Source organism: Phodopus roborovskii, unplaced genomic scaffold (assembly GCF_943737965.1).
Source record: "Phodopus roborovskii unplaced genomic scaffold, PHOROB, whole genome shotgun sequence".
Lineage (NCBI taxonomy): Eukaryota > Metazoa > Chordata > Mammalia > Rodentia > Cricetidae > Phodopus > Phodopus roborovskii.
Window position 1 is genome coordinate 44,424,332 of NW_026126418.1, and position 18,768 is coordinate 44,443,099.

General features: G+C 42.0%; 1 protein-coding gene across 3 annotated transcripts in view; it reads right to left on the bottom strand.

Moving 5' to 3' along the window:
• Window positions 1–18,768, bottom strand: part of Tanc1 (tetratricopeptide repeat, ankyrin repeat and coiled-coil containing 1) — a 181,822-nt gene that overhangs the window by 124,491 nt on the left and 38,563 nt on the right. For all 3 annotated transcript variants that reach the window (XM_051184637.1, XM_051184636.1, XM_051184635.1), the window contains exon 2: window positions 7,130–7,207. In XM_051184637.1, the coding sequence (XP_051040594.1) occupies window positions 7,130–7,190 (61 nt within the window). In that variant the 5' untranslated portion in view covers window positions 7,191–7,207. The remainder of the gene's footprint in view (window positions 1–7,129; window positions 7,208–18,768) is intronic.

The window sequence follows — 18,768 nt, forward strand, 5'->3', positions numbered from 1 at the left end:
GCATGACAAATGCTCCACATTTGCTCCGTTCCTCTAAAGGGTTCATTTCGGGAAAGCAACCAGAGGATGAAAGACAAAGGTATTCCAAAATAAAGGCCTTCATGGATGAGGATGCGTTAAAATGAAGCCTTATAAACTGTATTTAGAAATCTATCCTCAGATCTGCCTGGCATCTCCTGAAATACAAAGATTTAATGAAGGCTCAAGGCCAAAAAAAAAAAAAAGGAAAAGAATTTCCAAAGTATAAACTACCATCTAGTAAACAACTGAGAGCTTATCAGTTACATTATGGAGGGATGGATAAAGATGGGAGAAGCACCTTTATTGCTCCAAATTGATAGTGGGGTCCTTATTTAAGAATAGGAAATCATCAAAAGAAGCTTCTAGAATATTATTCTTTGCCTGAGATCAACTGTTACTGAAATTTTGTTTATGTCATGGTTTGTTGTCCAACTGAACAGAGCATTTGGTTTCATTTTTGCTAAGGTTACTTACCTTCCCTTTCTATTTGGACAATATCTGATAACTATTCTTGTTGTACATAGTTTTACTATGTTAAAAGTTAGAACCCTTCCTTTTTAATTAGACAAGGTGGGGGGATATTACAGGAAATGTTTATGTTTGTGCAGTTGAACAGAGCATTTGGTTGAAGAGGTAGGGTTCACATTCAGTTGGTGGGAATGGATCAGAGAGTCCTTGGAGAAGTTGGGATTAAGAGAAAGAGCAGCCCCAGGAAGAAGGAAGGGGAAGTAGGTTTAGGGGCCAATGGGCCAATAGTGGTAGGTATGTCTCGGCTGTGATGAGTATCTCAGATTCTTATCAGATTCTTATATTTGTCCCCCGGTTTTACATTACAATAAATAGTGAAAGAAATCCCTTCAATCAGTCCTGACTTCTCTTTAACTTCCAGGAGAGGAGCACAAATTGTGTTTGATACCCAGTATAACTAATTGTTGTCCTACTTAGGGTCTCTATTGTAATGAAGTAACATGACCAAAACTATCTAGGGAGGAAAGAGTTTATTTTCGCCTGACACCTAGAGGTAACAGTCCTTTACCGAGAGAAGCTGGGGCAGGAAACAAACCCAAGGCAGGAAACAAAACAGAAGCCATCGAGGAGTGCTTCTTACTGGCTTGTTCTCCATGGCTTGCTCAGCCTGCTTTCTTATAGAACCCAGGACCACCAGCCCAGGGGTGGTACCACACAGCACCTGGATCTCCCACATCAATCATCAATCAAGAAAAGTCACCACAGGCTTGCCCACAGGCCACTCTGGAGAGGGCATTGAGGTTCCCTCTTGGCAAATGACTCCAGCCCATGTCAAGCTAACATAAAACTAGCCAGCACAGGGGCGTACAACCATTGTTTGGGAGGCAGAAAACAGAGTTGTGAACTGAACTATTACAGGTACTCTGGGTCTGCAACTCCACATCTTTCTCAGGCAAGAACAGATGCAATGAATATCTGACAGAAAGTATCAACCTAGATAGAATTTATTTTTGTTGTTTGTTTTGTTCTTAATTGTTTTTCAAGACAGAGTTTCTCTGTATAACAGCTCTAGCTGACCTGGAACTCACTCTATAGACCAGGCTGCCCTTGAACTCACAGAGATCTGCCTGTCTCTACCTCCTAGTGCTGGGATTGAGGGTATGAGCCACCACTGCCCAGACGAAATTAAACCCTAAGAAAGTGTGCCCAGGTTTCAGTTATTCCAGAGGTTATCAAGTTGAGATTTGAATTTGTGACCGATAATTCTAAAGTCTAGTGTTCTGGTTTGTTTTTAAGTTTCGAATGTCTGAAGAGAACAAAGAAAACAAAGGAAGCAAGAGCCTACCCCACCCTGAGGAAAGCTACATCCCAACTCCACTGTGCTTAAGCCAGAAAAGGACACTTTATACAGCCATTCAAATGCTCTGGTAAAGAGAGCACATTACATTCAGAAGGAATTCCTTGTGGTTACTGTGTTGCTGCAGAAATATTTTGTAGTTTCTTAACAGAAGATACCAAATGGCCACATCTCAACACTATGGTCGCTGAACTGAATTCCTAAGTAATGGTCCACAGCCGCAGAAAGCGGGCAATGGAGCACAGAATAATCAAAAGCAGCCTCATATCTTCTGGATGAAACAAAGAATCGTTTATATTGAGGCATTTTTAGAAAGTACCACCAAAAGCCAGAAGGCAGCCTGGAATGGCTTAAAATACCAACTTTAACAATCACATCAATGGTTTTTAGACTTTTTAGAGGACAACAGCTTCCTTTTGCTTGGAATTCAAAGTGAAGAAATAAATGCAAAATAAACCAATTAATTGGGTACCCACACAGGCTGAGACTATCCACTGTCTTAATTAACACATTACAAGTATGTTTAGCCAACCACTTGGGTTTTAGTGATGGAAAAGGTGAAGGCCAAAGCTTCTTAATAAACTGCTCCAAACTAAGACCTTTCTTTAATGCAGGCATACACGTGTACACGTACACGTACGCATGCGTGCACACAGAAAGAGAGAGAATAGAGACAGAAAGAGAGAATGAGAGAGAGAGAGAGAGAGAGACAGAGACAGAGACAGAGAGAGAGAGAATATCACAAACTGCTACAAGTAAAAGCTGGCAAGAGAAGAGATACAAACAAGTGCCCAGTCCCCTCCTATGGAAGGCAGGAGATCATCTGTAAGAACAAAAATCTGTATTTTAAAAAGAAGAAGAAAAAGAAGAAGAAAACAAACTGTGAACTAACTTTAATTACATTTAATTATATTAGATATCAGATAAAAGTATGTTTCATTTTGTGACAGCAAGAACAGAAACAGAAACACCTAGCTGAGCCAGCTGCTTGCTGAATCGTGCAGCTATTCTCATGAGCTACACTAAGTACCTGGAGGGAAGGGACCTTCCCAGTGCTTCTGACTTAAGAATCCTCAATGGTGTATTGGCTGATAGGCAAAATTCACTCTGCCCCATAGACACAAAGGAAACTACATACACTCTCCCAGCTTCTGTGCAGACAGGACCCAGGCATGTGAACCAGGCTTGGCCACTTTACAAGTACTTGCCACGATTTCCAATTCTCCTTGCCCAGTCCTAAACTTGCTCTCTTCCAAATGAATTTTCACATCGATTTTATGCTGTGTCAGCAAAAAGAAACATAGGATGTTTAAGGAGGCCAAAATGTTCTAGATGATACTACAATATATTTCTCTAAAACACAGGATGTAGACATCTACAGATGGGCCCTGGTGTAAACTATCTTTGCATCATTGTGATTGCCAGTGTGACAAGAATGCCAAATGCAGCACTCTGGTGTGGCTGCTTTTAATAGAACTAGTGCAGATGTAGGGAGAGCTGCAGCACCTTCTAGTAGATTTTACTGTGAATCTAAAACTGCCCCTTTGGAAAACTTAAAAAAAAGTTGTCAAAACCAAAAGGCTGTTATGAGTGCAAGTTTTGATTGAGAATGAAGCGTTTTTGATGCCCAGGGTTTTATCCCCAGGGCTACAAGAATCAACAACAAAGGCAGGATTTCATCAGGGAGAGAAAGAACTATACAGATAATTTTAAGAGAACTAGTTTAAAGTAATAAATATGTATGTATACAGACTCAGATATTTAATATTTCTTTGTATTCAGTCAAGTCTTAAGTCGTCAATAGTTTTATCATTTATTTCTATATAAAGTTTGCACATTTATTATTAAAGACTTTTGCTGTTACGACATGGAATGTTATTCCTTTTCTCTAGAGAAGAGAAGCTGGCTTCCTCTGCTGGTTTAATATGTGCTTCACACTCTTGCTAGGTTCAGATCTCGCATCAGATACTTCCAACTGTAGAATACAGCATTTTAATAACAGTTTAATAAGAGTTGCAAGAAAATCATCTGGTAAGATAGGCCAGATAAGTTCAAGAAATAAAAGTAAGTGACACACCTCTGAAGGGCTTCGGGACTGCTTTAAATCAAAACTCTACCATGAAAAGAGGAAGAAAAAAAAAAAATAGATGTCTTAGTCTAACATTCCTTTCTTCTGTGGCTAAATGCTGATTTTTTTTTAAAAATTACATTTATATATGTATTGTGTGTATGTACATGGGGGTCCACACATGTGGACATAATAGGACAACATTCGGAAGCTAATTCTTTTTCCAGAATGTGGGTCTTGGGGATCAAATAAAAGTCATCCTTTAGGCTTGGAAGTAAGCACTATACCACCTGAGCTATCTTGCCAGCCCTTAATATTTATTTTTGCTCCCATAGACCTAGTTCAAGGCCAAGAAACAGATGTGGCTCATTTTTTACTGAAGGAACTTCAACAAGGACAAAGAGAATATACATCCCCAAAACACTCAAAGTTTTTGATATTTCATCCCTATCATGCGTCTCTAGCTTCCAGAAACTAACATTTTGCCCATCTACAAGCATAAATAAAAATGTATAATCATTTCAAAAGAGAATCTTGCTAATTTTAGAGTTCTGACAATGGGATTCAATCTCACATCCACATATATACATACATACACACACACACACACTTTGAGTCTCAACACTTGCTAATTTTTCTACCCAGCTTAAGGTAGATATATAGGATATATTCTTTTAGGGACAGAGGCTGGGAGGAAAAAAGCTTTTCAATATTTCTGGGGATAGAGCTCAGCTACAGAATACTCACTAGTAGGTTGACAGCCCTAGGTTGGTTGAATCCTTGGTTGTGACATGAGGAAGAACTATTAATAGTTAGCCAGGGGTGGTGGACCAGGACTCCCAGCAACTGGGAGGCAGAGGCAGGAAGAGCATAAACACAAGGCCAGGATGGTCTGCATTTGGATTCCCTGCCTCAGAAACAACACCAAAAATGAAATAAACAGATGATAGTGTCCCACACCTTTGATCCCAGCTCTCAGAAGGCAGAGGTAAATGGATCTTTTGAGTTGGAGGCCAACCTGGTATACAGAGCTAGTTCCAGGACAGCCAGGGCTACACAGAGAAACCCTGCCTTGAAAAACAAAGATTGCATTTAATTGGAAACAGCACTGCAAAGCCTTTCCATGAAAGAGAAGTTGTTACCTGAGTCTCACAGCTGTCTCAGACCTGCTAGCTTTAACTTAGAGGAAAACTGAGCCAGGATTCCATTAGATGATGAGAGTTGGCATAGAACTCAACAAAGAAGTTGTCAAATTCCAAGTATTTACCCAAATCTTTTCACATAGCTTCATCTGGAATATAAAATCCCAACTGCTTTGTTCCCAACACAACACAAACCAGGTTCCAGTTAACAGCAAAGAACACAGACCATACAGATGCTTTATACAGAATGTTCCCATTATATTTTCAAGTTGGTGTGCCCTAGTGAAAAATCCAGAGTGTGGGAACTATTACAAAGGCAGGACTCACAGAAAAAGCAGTAGTTACTCTCAAAGGGCCAAAGGGAGACTTAAATCCCAAGACCTGTTTTGAAACTGGAAACCTTTCAAAGGCAAACTATGCTTGCTGCCTGGTCTGCCTGAAGGCACAGGTGCTGAACATCATTTAAACTTATTTCCCATGGTCCTGGCACTGTGGAAGAGGAGGGTCTTTGTTGAGAGATTCTGTTACTCTATAGGGAGTTTGGCTTGCAAAGCCTGGTCCTGGGGGGGGGGGGGGGATGGGGGAATACCTGTTTGCTTGGCAGCTCCATCCCAAGACAGCTTAGGATCTATGTTTATGCTAAAACTTACAAAGGTTTCGAAGGCAACAAATAAAGTCTCTAGAATTAGTATCAGATGAGCCAAAACTTTGAAGAAGAAAAAAAAAATTAACTACTTTCAGAAAAATAATGAGAAAGACATTTTGGCCCTGACCCAGCAGAGGATGAATGTGCCCCTAGAAAGAAATTATGTGAACTAAAATTTCTCCATAGTAACAATTCTAATTAATTATTCAAAGCTAGAGGTTGATTTTCTAAGGTTATGAGCTAACTATGCAGCCTTCTGTTTATATCATTAAAATCTGCTTCCTTCTATTCTTTGTATCTGTTTACCCAGGCATTAATGAGAAGTGTGTAATAGAATCCTAACAGCAACCTTGTACTAAAGGCTTTCTTTTTTTAGGTGAGTTTGCCACTTTGCAGGCTTGGTCTCAGGGATAATTAGTAATAAGTAGAAACTTTATCTAGGTCCCATATAGCCAAAACATTTAGAGGTCTACTGAGTCCCCTATAAAAGCATGGAGACAAATTAACAATATATAAGGTCTTTTGAATTAAAAGTTAATTATAACTAATGACACTAAGTTTACTCATCTATGATATGGTAACAAACAAAAACTGAAATATTACTTGACATTAATTTTAAAAGGAGCCATTTGCCAACAAGAGTAGATTTCACATTGGTTTAAAGAGTGGATTGCAGGGTAGTTCCAAACGCTCATTTTAACTGTGAATACAAACACACTATGCATAGACTTTCTATCAAGAGAAATTGGAACGTAAGACTGATTGGTGACCAGAACAACCATAGAGAAGGTTACCACATGCAATGTGATATTGTCCAGGACACAATGGCCAAGTATGCACCAAAACACTGCAGACAGAAAGAGAAACCAAAGCAAGTTAAGCCACTCCTCTCACGGTGAGTGAGCAGTCTGGCATTAAGCCGGGCTACACCTGTTAGGAATAAAACTCGATACTCAAAAACACAAGAACCAGTCAGGCAACAGTTGGTCAGACATAAAATTCAATTCCATGTGGGACAAGGGAAAGGGCTTTCTAGAAATCAGATTCCTAAGCACAACTGGTATCCTTCAACATCTTTAACTAGGCTTCTGGATCTAAATGACTTGTCAAAATTATGAACCCTTAATATCTTTGGGGGAAGTGTTTGGTTCAAAATTGAAACTCTGTTCCAACATCAAAAACAAAAAAAGCAACTTGAGAACCACAGAGTTCCTCACAGCCTCCAGGACACCGCTTGGTCTGTCTGTCTCTAGGCTAGTCTTGAAGCCACACATACACCTACGTAGCCTGAAGGGGTGGGATCTGGCCGCCCAGTGCCAACCACTGTAGTAGCCCAAATCGTTGTGTGTGTGTGTGTGTGTGTGTGTGTGTGTGTGTGTGTGTGTGTGTGTGTGTGTGTGTGTGTGTGCGCGCGCGCATATACATACCTGTTTCCTTCTTGCTTCCCTTTCCTCCCTCACGGTTCTTCTTCAACACAGCCTTCAACATTGTCAACACTCTTGTCTCTAAAGAGAAAAGGGGAGGAGTTAAATGTAAGAAAAAAATACGGGGACTATTGTTTGAATAGTGGCCTCATGTGTAATTCATGCTCAGAAAAGACCCCTTAGGATAACACAGAAGAAGTACCTTGAGATTTATATGAATTTCCTATGAACACACATGCGGTGGGGAACTAAGTGGCAGAGACACAAGAATGCTTTATAGCTTTCCATGAAGACATCAGAAGTTCACTGTCATCTTATAAAAGTTACAACCACCACATGCGGTGCATTCCCCGAATTCCACGTCTAATTAGGGTTACGAGGCTGAACCTGGGGCCATTGCTAGTAGTAAGATATTTGGCAAGGTGATCTTTTACCAGCTCCAGTTCACAAAAACAAACACACACAAAAAAAGAAAAAAGAAAAGAAAACATGAAATCACAAAGATTATGGTTAATAAGAATGAAGCTACATGGTTAAAAAGAAATGTTTTACAGGTGCCACTAATTATAAACCCACAAAAACCATTTTGGAAGGTTACTGGATTGGAACATACCTCATAAGCATTTGCAAACTAAATACAGATGGAACCCATTTTAACCCTGATGCCAGGTGGCCCAATTAAACAGTGCATACTCCCGTGCATTTTTTCTATATATAGTTATGACTTTGGGAAGGAGATGAGGAGAACAGGCCTGTGGATGGCTGCTGAGTCCTTTAAAAGAATGAACTGCATTTTGCACAAGGGGTTTGTAAAAACAACACAATGGCCCGGGATTAAGATGAAACTGGAAACCATCTCTACAACAAGAAACAATGGCACTATTATTTCCTCATGAAGCTGATGCACCAAGAAGGCAGAAGGCATGCAAGCATTGCCAAACCCACGAGAACTTGGGGGGGGGGGGTGCTTCCAGGAGAGAATGAATCCCAAACCTGCCTAGCTTGAGATCTTCGGGTGGCCTCTGTGTGACAAGCCACATCTCAATGCTCAGAGTAAAACAGTTGTGAAACCAATTGAGAAAGATAGGGAGTCTCGATGTGCTGCCATCCACAGAGTCACAGCACAAGCAAGCTGAGTGACCTTTCTTATCATGTGGTCCTAGACTGTGTTTATTTTTCCAAGCCTTTGTTTTACCAACGAAGAAACAGACCCTGGGAGACTGAGTCCACCCAGGGGTCACTCAGCTAATTAACAGCAAGGCCTAATTCCAAATGTGCAGAGTTCCAGCTGGGCTCTGCCTCTCTTAGGGAGGGGGCTCATCTTCCTCAGCAGGCTGTCAGTGGCTGGCCTCATCTCTCAGACCAGTGAAAGCTTTGGGCAAACAGAACTGAAAGACATGAGGAGAATATCTAGAAAGCCACAGTGGTAATCAGGGTTAAACCTTCCTACAAACAGAGCCTTACACAAAAAAGTACAGCTCAGGCCCAGTCCTGCTGCTGAAATGCTTCTAGAAACTGTGAAGTATCTTTCCATATGGAGGCCCCAGGAAACACCCGTTTCTCCTGACAGTTGTGCTCAAAACAATGCAAAGTGGTGTGGTATTTTTAAAAGGCCGTGAAAGCCAGACATGGTGGCATACACCTGTAATCCCAGGAGTCAGGAAGCTGAGGCAGGAGGATTACCAGTTGCAGGTCAGCCGGGGCTACCTAGCAAGACTTTCTCTAAAGAATTTTTGGGTTTGTTTCTTGTTTTTAATTAAAGGAGTCGAGGGCAAACTAAAATAAATATATGCATACAAATTTTTCTTCAAATCAACTGTCCAGGTTTTTTAACTCAGTGAAACCTACACACCTAAAAAGGAAACCACCAGCAGAACCATGCCATAAGCTTGTCCTGGGCCCCTCACACATGCTGTGGGGGCTCTCACAGAGAGGCCTGTGCTTGACCCTCTGGCCACATTATTTCCACAGAGCTGCCCTTAATTGGCCATCAAGTCATTCCTAACTTGCTACAGAGTAAGGTCTAGGTGTTACTGATTTCTGGCACCTCATTCCAGAGATCCTGCTGGCCTGTGTCAGGCGTTCAGCTTGTTTTTATGTTACATTTACGAAAGCAGTCTTAGGTGTAACAGACTATCAGATATCTACTGTTAATTTTTCTCCTAGGTTCCCACTCTTCCACTAATCGCTGAAGTGGGGGAAAGCTTAAATTTAATTCTAAAAGCTGTTCAAACAATGACATGGAAAAATGGATCCTATGTGACTACAAAAGTATGTATGATACTACTACCATAGCATGTGTGCCTATGTGTACGTACGTACGTACACACACATACACACACACACACACACACGAGGGAGGAGGGGAACAAAGACTTCCCGGAGAAGTAAATTCTTAAATCAACAAAAATCCAATTGAGCCATGCAAAATCATCTGACCCAAAATCCATGAGGGATAGCCAAAAAAGAAGTCATAACAACAAACGAGGCTAACCCTGAATCCTTCAGAAGGTCACCTAGCATACCTAACTGTAACTGTGTCTTTGAACTTACATACAGACACCTATGTACAGGTCTGGAAATAGATACAGCCATCTCAAGAACCGTGCCAGGTAGCGGTAGATAGAACTACGTCCCCCTGTTCACACTCCATTCTCGCCACAAAGCACCTAACTTGGCTCCTTTTTTTTTAACCCACCATCAGCTCACTATGGTGTGCTGCTCCAGTTACAGTCAATAGTCTGACTTATTGGCAGACAAGATTCTGGGAGTAAATTAAATTCTGGGAGTGAATTTAAATAAACGCGCATGTGAGCTTTGTTTTAACGGACATCACTTTGCCAAGTCCCATCCATTTTACAGAATACTGAGTTTCTTGACCCCAGTTAGAGGACCAAGGTAAGACAGCACAAATTCTTTGATGGCAATGGCACCAAGGGGTAGGCTCTCAGAAGGCACCCTTTGTTCATCATATACTTCCTTCCCAGTGGGCAGCTACTGTCACTTCCCTGACACTGTGAACTCTGACTTGGTATGAACCAAACAGAGAAGACACAGACTCCACCATCCTCCTTCCCCCACCCGATTCCAAACACAGAAATTCAGACCCAAGTGATGAAAGCTCAGCACACTAAAAAGAAACTGCCAAAAGATTTCAGGCTACACAGGCAGAGCCATGCATGCTACAAGGAAGTGCTTAGGAGCGAGGGTTATAAAGTAAAGCCCAAGCCACGTTCTTCATCTTAACTGCAAATACCATGCTTGACACCAAAGGCCAAGTGGGAACCCTCTATTTCTGCCCTGGGAAACTGAAGTTTCCCTGGAAGAGTGTGACACAAATGCAGGGTTGGACTCCTTTAATCAGAGTCGGGCCAGCCTGGTCTACAGAGTGAGCTCCAAAACACAGAGAAACGCTGTCTGGGAAAACCCTGTTCTGAGCTGCACACCAGTAGTCTCAGCACTCGGGAGGGGAGAAGCAGAAGGATCACCATGAGTCTGAGACCATCCCAAACTACATAGTGAGACACTGTCTCAAATGAAGAGGAGCAGATGGTGACACACTTCAGAGCTCAACTCTAAGGCTATCCATCTGAAGCCAGAAGCGAGAGAACCGTAAAGTTGAGGGCTGCTAAGACTACATAGCAAGGCCCTGAAGACAGAGACACTGAGACGTTTCAGAATGCATAGGTAATATTTACAACTTCAAGTTAGACACTTTTGATCTGGGGATATAACATGGTGGCAGGCTACTGACCCAACCTGCTCATAATTCCATCCCTAGCTCCAGAAAGAGGTAGGGGGGGGGGGGGCACAGAGGGAGGGAGAGAGAGAAGGGGGCAGAGAGAGAAAGGGGTGGCATGGTTGACACCTCAGTAACAGCCAGCTTGACAGGAGGTAAGCCAAGGTCTTATGTGACATGGAAGCATTCGAAAATGAAGACTCAAAGAGTCAGGAAAATTGAGTTTTTTAATGCTTAGGAGGTGTTATATTAAACAATAGCAGTAAACTTTGAGCAACAGAGTAAAGCCCATCTGTCCAGTCTTCCTGGCCCTAAGGGGCAAGATCTCTGGAATGGAGGTCTTAGTGACCTCCTAAGGTGAGAAATAGAAAGTTCCTTTAGAGCCATGCAAGAGGCATTGACCTTGCTGTTGCGGTTATCTGGCAACAGGCTAGATTTTAAGATGCCATGTTATGAAGCCCAACTAAAGTATGGAGTAACCTTTAGACCACTAGATAAAATTAACAGAGGCAAGTTTCCCATGACATTCATTTAAAAGAAAATCAAGGGTGAATCATTACCCTGAGAAGGCTGATATTCTATGGTCACCTAGATTTCCTTATTTGTTACAATCAATCACTTGATATTTTGAGTTTCCCAGGCACCACAAATTCATCCTTTAAAACATCTAGGGGGCTGGTGGAACAGCTCAGGAGATAATGCATTTACCATATAAGCATGAAGACATGAATTCAAGTCCCCAGAACCCATGGAAAGCCAGAAAAGCCAGACAAGACAGCATACATTTGCAATCACAGTGTTCCTATAGTAGGAGAATCTCTGGAAGGTCATGGCCAGCTAGTCTGTTGGCTGTAGTAATAAACAAGAGACCTATCTCAAACAAGTCAAGTAAGAACTGACACCACACACACACACACACACACACACAGATACCCCATATATGCATATATGTATCTGCACACACAAAAATAAAAAATGCACCAAAATTCTCTAGAAATTAAGCTAACATCAAAGTTTTACTTTTGGTATTTCTCCTTTAGCTCATCAAGTCTTTGGGGACAGACACAATGCCCTTTCACACAGCAGAAAATTTGCAGTGCATGGTATATTCCATCTGTCATAGAACAGAACACCCCAGGAAATCAACAGGAAAAATTCAAAAGAAGGTAAAATCCATCACAGTTGTCAATCACTACAAGGCATGGAGTAGTACTAGCTCTAAACGGCTTGCTTCTGGAGCAGCATGTACACTGCCTGTCTATGCAGCATTGAGACAAGCTCCAAGCAGAGGGCAGGGACTCTGTTTATTCTTTAACAGATCCAAACAGAAGCCAGAACACAGGCTCTGCATCCACTCTGTTCTCAGTATTTATTGGTAGATTTAACCAGCCTCAGATGAATGTAGATGAGCGATTTCCTCCCAAATCAAGCAATTAATCAACATTTACAGCAGTTTAAAAAGGACAGATAACATTCCTGTATATTCTTGCTTGCAAGGAATGCATCAAATCCAGTAGGACATCCCAGAATGAGATTCTTACAAAGAATAAGCTGCATTTCCTAATATCCTTCAAGTCCACACCTAAATTAACCTAAAAAATGTCAGACCGGTTATCCCTAACACCTAAACTTTCATGTTCTACACATTGCAATTCTCAGAGCATCTCCTCTCCACCCACCTATCAGCTCAAAACAAAACTCTTTTAATATGCTTCCTTTCCCTGGTCAAAATAAAGTGGAGCTGGAGAGATGGCTCAGTGGTTGAGAGTGATTGTTGCTTCCTGCAGAAGACCTGGGTTTGGTTGTGAGCACCTATTCAGTAGGTCATATAACTGATTGCAACTCCAGTTTTAGCAGATCCAACACCCTCTTCTGGACTCTGTGAATACATGCAAACCAAACATTCATTTACCTAACAGGTAAAAATGCAAAACAATAAATAAAATAAAAAATAAATGAAACAAGATTAATATTTACAAATGAAATACAGAAAACCATGATGAGGGTGAGTATTAGGAGCCATTTTACTTCAGAGAAGGGAGGCATCAAAAATATCCTTCATGTCAGCAACTCAAGTTTTTAAAGCCCATTTAGTTTTGACTCATGTAGGGAAGGCCTTGTGGGCTTATCTATGTATTAGTCACCTTCAGTGTTTATCCAAAGAAAGGAAAATGCATGGTAGCAGTAGGTCAACACAACCTACAAGGTAATAAACAATATCGAATACTGCAAGCAAGAGACAACAAAGCAGAAGCAGCCACAGAAGGAGGACTGGAGAGGTGCCCTGGGAACTCATGAGAAGCCTGCCTTACAGAAGTGTCCTGAAAGCAAAACCACCATCTACATCACTCAGGAAAGCCCAGGAGGATGGAGAGGCCTGACTCGATGAATAAATACTTAAAATTCCTCCTCCACCAATACAAAGGAACCCACAATCCTTACAATGAAGCTATGAACAAATATGGGAACGTCTCTAGGACTCAGAGAGTGCACATAAAAATCATTAAGACAACCAGAAAGCAACTGGGACAAAGGATTGGTTTTGGTTTTCCTCAACATGCATAGCTGGAAAATATGGTACCTGTAGGCTGTATTCTCCAACACAAAGACTTCACCTTTCTATGTGCAATATTCAAACTGATGCTACAAACTTAAACTCCAGTTGTTATAACTTACTTGATTGTAAGCTAGATTCATTTTTAAAAAAAGATTTGAAATTTATGACATTAAAAGTAAAGCAAATTTACAGTCATAATATGAATTTTTTAAAAATTTCAATGCATTGATTTAAATGCAAAATATTAAACAAATTAGGGCTGGAGGGATGGTTCAGTGGCTAAAAGCATTTGATACCCAAAAGCATGAGGACCTGAGTTCAAATATTCTGCACCTACATTAAGAAGCTGGTGTGGTCCTACACGTCTTTAACCCTTAACCCCAGCAATTCGAGAAGCAGAGGCAGAAGGATGGCTGGAGCTTGCTGGCTGCCAGCCTAACTCCAGGCTCAGTGAGAGACCCTGTTCTCAAAGGAATGGGACAGAAAGTGATTACACGGAACACTGAACATTCCTCTCTAGCATACACATGTATGCTCACACCTGTACCCACACACACTCACATGCATTTAATGTTTAACAAATTAAGTGGAAACTCCCTGTTATAATGGTATCATTTTACACCTTATTAAAATACTCTAGTCCTCCTAAATATTATTAAGTTTATCTTGAGCTGCTAAAATTGGCTATGTTCAGTTTGTATGGAGAGGCTCTCATCTTGACATAAGTTGGCCGAAAGGAAACTTCACTTTTTGGAGGAAAAAGTGACTTTTCTACTTCCTTCTGTGTACAATAGCCTTTTCCAATCAACTGAGAAGGGGTCTGTGCAGTCCAACTTTTAACAATGCCTTCTCCACAAGGTCTCTAGGCAACAGTGGTTACAGATTCGGTTTCCACTGATATATTTTTGTTGGTGAAAAATACTCAGTTCTACAAATTCCCCACAGCACCTCAGGTCCTTTACACAAAGCAAATGTTTTCTGGCAAATAACCTAGAGGGTTTTCAGAGAAAGGACAGTACAGTGAATGGCAAGTCTCTCCCCAATGTAAATTCTTATAGTACCTGCTACTAACTCCCAAATTTATGGTCAGAGTTCTCGGGTTCATGCACAAAAAACAGCTCTGTGCTCCATCAGGCCTTAAAAGCACTGGCTACAAGATTTTGTTTTGGTATTTCAAATATGCACACAAAACGGATCAGGGCAATGACAGAACAGCCCAAGTCTGAAATCAATGCATTCTTCCTCAAACCAGGACAAGTTCAGCTCTAGAAATAACCAAGAGCTGCATTCCTGCAATGCCAGTGCAAAGGTGGAGCCGCTGTCTTGCAGGGAATCCTGCTCACTCCTAAGGTGTCCTCCCTAAGCAAACCTCCCCTTCACCCAGGCATCAGGACAACCCTAACAGGAACAGCATCATTACCACTTTTCCTACCACACAGAGAAAACAAGCCAATGCCAACTCCATCCCAGAATCTCCATCTCTTAGATATGTTACTTAACCCTATGTTATTGACACTCCTGCTCTGCCCAGCAGCCTGGAATAGCTGGCATTATCAGACCCTTCCCCCCAACCATGTTTTTTCTTGCAATATCAACAGGCATTTCTGAATTAGTTTTTGCACCTCAAAGAAGAATGACTATCATTTGATGGGGGATGTCCTTCGGTGAATATGTTTCTCTTATTGGTTGATGAATAAAATACTGATTGGCCAATAGCCAGGCAAGAAGCATATGCGGGGCTACAAGACCAGGAGAAGGCTAGGGAGAGGAAGGCAGACAGAGGCTACCAAGAGACACCATGCTGTCTCTTGGTTACAAGGTGTAACATGCCAGATTGTGGGTTAGCCACAGCCTCGTGGCAATACATGGATTAATAGGAATGGATTAATAATTAAGACAGAACTAGCCAGTAAGTTGGCCATTGGCCAACAATTTATAAATTATTATGTCTCTGTGTGTTTATTTGGGGCTAATTGGCTGTGGGACCATGCAGAACAGAAGCCTCCATCTAAAATCATTTTGAGGCGCTGCAGAGAGAGCTCAGGAGTTAAGTGCACTGCTAGATTGGTCCCTAGCACACACATCAGGCATCTCACAACTGTCTATAACTCCAGTTCCAGGGGTCCCAACAACCTCTTTTGATCTCAGTAGGTAGCCACATGTACATACACACATACATAGACAAATATTAAAATAAAATTAAAGACTACCATTTTTTATGAAGCTAGTAAATGGAATATGGTCAATTAAAATGCAAAGCCCTGAGCAGAGGGGAACTGTCCCTTGGTGTCTGGGGTTAGCAAGTTGCAGAAACGGGGTTTTAACCAGATTCTTCTAATAGAAGAAGGAACACTGGGCTAGTGTTGGGGCTCAGACAGCCTAGATTTGGCATGATGAATACTCTTAACTAAAGGCAAATGAAAGACCTCACAGCAAAGCTCTGACCTCCTGCCTTCCTTCCTCCTGCTCTCCATTCTTCCCCACTGACGGTCACTGATGTCAGAACAACTCCTTCCCAAGGTGGGTCACAGAAACTAGAATTCCTCCTCCCTAAAGCAAACCACAAAGTCTAGCATAGTCCCCTAACTTCCCCTACCTTCCTACTACAGAGCTGGTCATACAGAAAGGCTATGACCTACTTTGTCTCAAAGTCTTTGAAATACATGTTCCGGGGGTCCCACCTGTCTGGAGCTGGGAAGCAGGAATCCCACACAGAGAGCACAAGAAGGAAGGAAGTGAACATGAAGGCCTCCTCATGCCACTCCTCAGTCTGCTTCAAGTAGAACACCTCTATTGTCCAATCACATTTAAGCATAAAATAGACAGTTCTCAATGGGTTTGGGGGGGTGGGTTGCAAATGTGAAGAGCCTTTCTGGTTTTCTCTTGTACTGGCAATTGTGATGTTTTCACTGTATCCATATCCCTGAGTATTTGTTCTATGGCAGCCATAAGAGACAAAGTCAAGCATACCACAATGGAAGAGAAAGGCAGCAATGATAACAACCATGTCTGAGAGGTTAACAAATTTACACCTCTACTTTTTCCATAAGGAAATAATGTGAGAAAGGTAGATGAAGGCTCAGGATAGCCCTGTTAGAGTAGGGGACAAAAAGCATTGAAACCAAAGGGCAACTGAAGAGCTCCTGTCACCGAGCACCAGGCCAGGGACCGAATGATGGAAGCACAGTTCCACCTCTGATGGCCAGCACCCAAAACATCCACTGCATAGGGGTGAAGCACCAGCAGGGACCTGCTAGCACAGCAGATTTCAGAGTCGCCTGCAGGCAATGAAACCTGCATATGGAAGGAATGGAGAACAGGAAGACAAGACAACCACAGAGAAAATCAATGTCACAGACATCAAAACATGAGCAAGCTAACGAGGAAGCTGAAGAGAACCTGGCTGTCTTAAAGGGATTTTAAATTTTGCATCTGTAACCATTCCATATGGTTAAAATCCACAGGACCGGTAAAGCTCGGACTTGACCCCAGAACTGACTTGACGAAAGCTTGGGCGCTGAGCAGCTAGCTTCCTTCATAATCTTCAACGAATAAGAGAGAGGGAGATAGGAGCCCCAAAGAAAAGATGGCTTTCAAAGAAGGTGAAGCTATAGCAGACGGATCTAGCCAAGGTGGGAATGCCAACCCCATTCTTGGGGAATGCCAACATTGGCCATGAGACCAAAAGCTGGAGAAGACGTCCTGGGGCTTGAATAGGGACCACATTCTTGAATGAGGTCTCAGGACCTCTCACAGGGCTTTGTGGAGGGTGCCACCAAGGCCTTCCCTGGAGATCCAACTCCCAACCCTCCTCAGGTTAGCACCATATAAACCATCTCTGAAAGCCACACGTGCTCTTTTCTTTCCTGTCGGGTTTTAAAAGTCTCAAAAGGGTTACAATCTCCACCTGCGTCCTTGGCATGTGTCTATCAACCCCTAAATAAAGATGAAGCCCCATATGCAGTGTGAGAGAACACCATTCCCCCTTTCAATCAGCCAAAGGATACTGATTCCTGACCCCAGGACTGGCTAAGTTCGGGTGCTGCAATTTTTACTTCTCCTTCACATTCCCACTATAAGTCACAGTAGTTGACAAACAGTCACCATAAAAAAAGAATGCCTAGGAGGGAGGCTGAAGTGCGGGTGATACGCTTTTAGTATGAAAAGAAGAGACCTTGAAGATATTCTTCCAAAAGTGTTAAAGGCACTCAGTCAATCAGCACCAGCTGGATGAAGTCTGGTATTTGAAATCTACAGAAATTAAGTTTTATAACTTGCACTGCATCTGGCCCCAAAGTGAAAAGGGTCAGACAACTTCAAAGATGGCCCGTGAAAGGGAGCTATTCATTACAGAAAAATCTCTTGCTTATGTAGCTGACAGATGAATCTTACACTTAATGCCCCAGAATAAAAGACCTCAAAATCCCTTTTCCCCTTCATTAGAAACTGGCAGTGACTACTAGCGAGGTTATAACCTCCACATGCCCTAATTTCATTAGGATGAGAGGTTTGGGGTCTTTGTTTTTCATTTAATTTTCTTTTATGCTTACGTTTATGTGTGTTTTGCCTGCAAGTAAGAGTGAGTGTGTGTGTGTGTGTGTGTGTGTGTGTGTGTGTGTGTGTGTGTGTGTGTGGACTAGAAAAACTCGTCATATCTCCTAGATGGCTGTGAGCTGCCATGTCTGTGCTGGGAATTGAACATGGTCCTCTGGAAGAGTGGCCAGTCCTCTTATCACTGAGCCATCTCTCCAGTTCTGGGGACTGGAATTCTTAATGCCCACTTACTGTTTTGGGTTTCTGTTTGTTTCTTTCTTTTCTGGTTTTTCAGTTTTTTGAGACAAGGTCTCCCTACGTATTCCTGGCTATTCTGGCACTCGATTCCAGGATAGCCAGGAATACACAGGAATATGAAGGAATCTTCATTAAAGATGTGCCCCACCACACAAATACCCATCTTTTTTTCAATCTCTCAAGGTGATTGTAATATGCAGGCAGCAACACTTACCACATATGCTAAGCACTGCTCTGAGCACTTTGCATGTGTGGAGGCATTTCATCTTCAAACTATCCTTTGGGAAAAGTATTATCGATCTCCACTCTGCAGGGGTACGCACAAGCCTGTCACAGAGCTGACATGTGACACAGCCTTGCTTGTTGCCCATCCAGGCACCAGCCTGACTTGAATAGCTCCAGGCCTTGGCTATGCAGTCTCTATGTCTTCTCTCTCTACGGCCTTGATGAACAAGTCAAACATAGGCGAAGTTGGCCAAAGTAAAAAAGAAAACTTTAATTTTTTTCAAGGAGGTTATATGGGATGTAACATGATAAATAAAAGAGCCAGAGAGA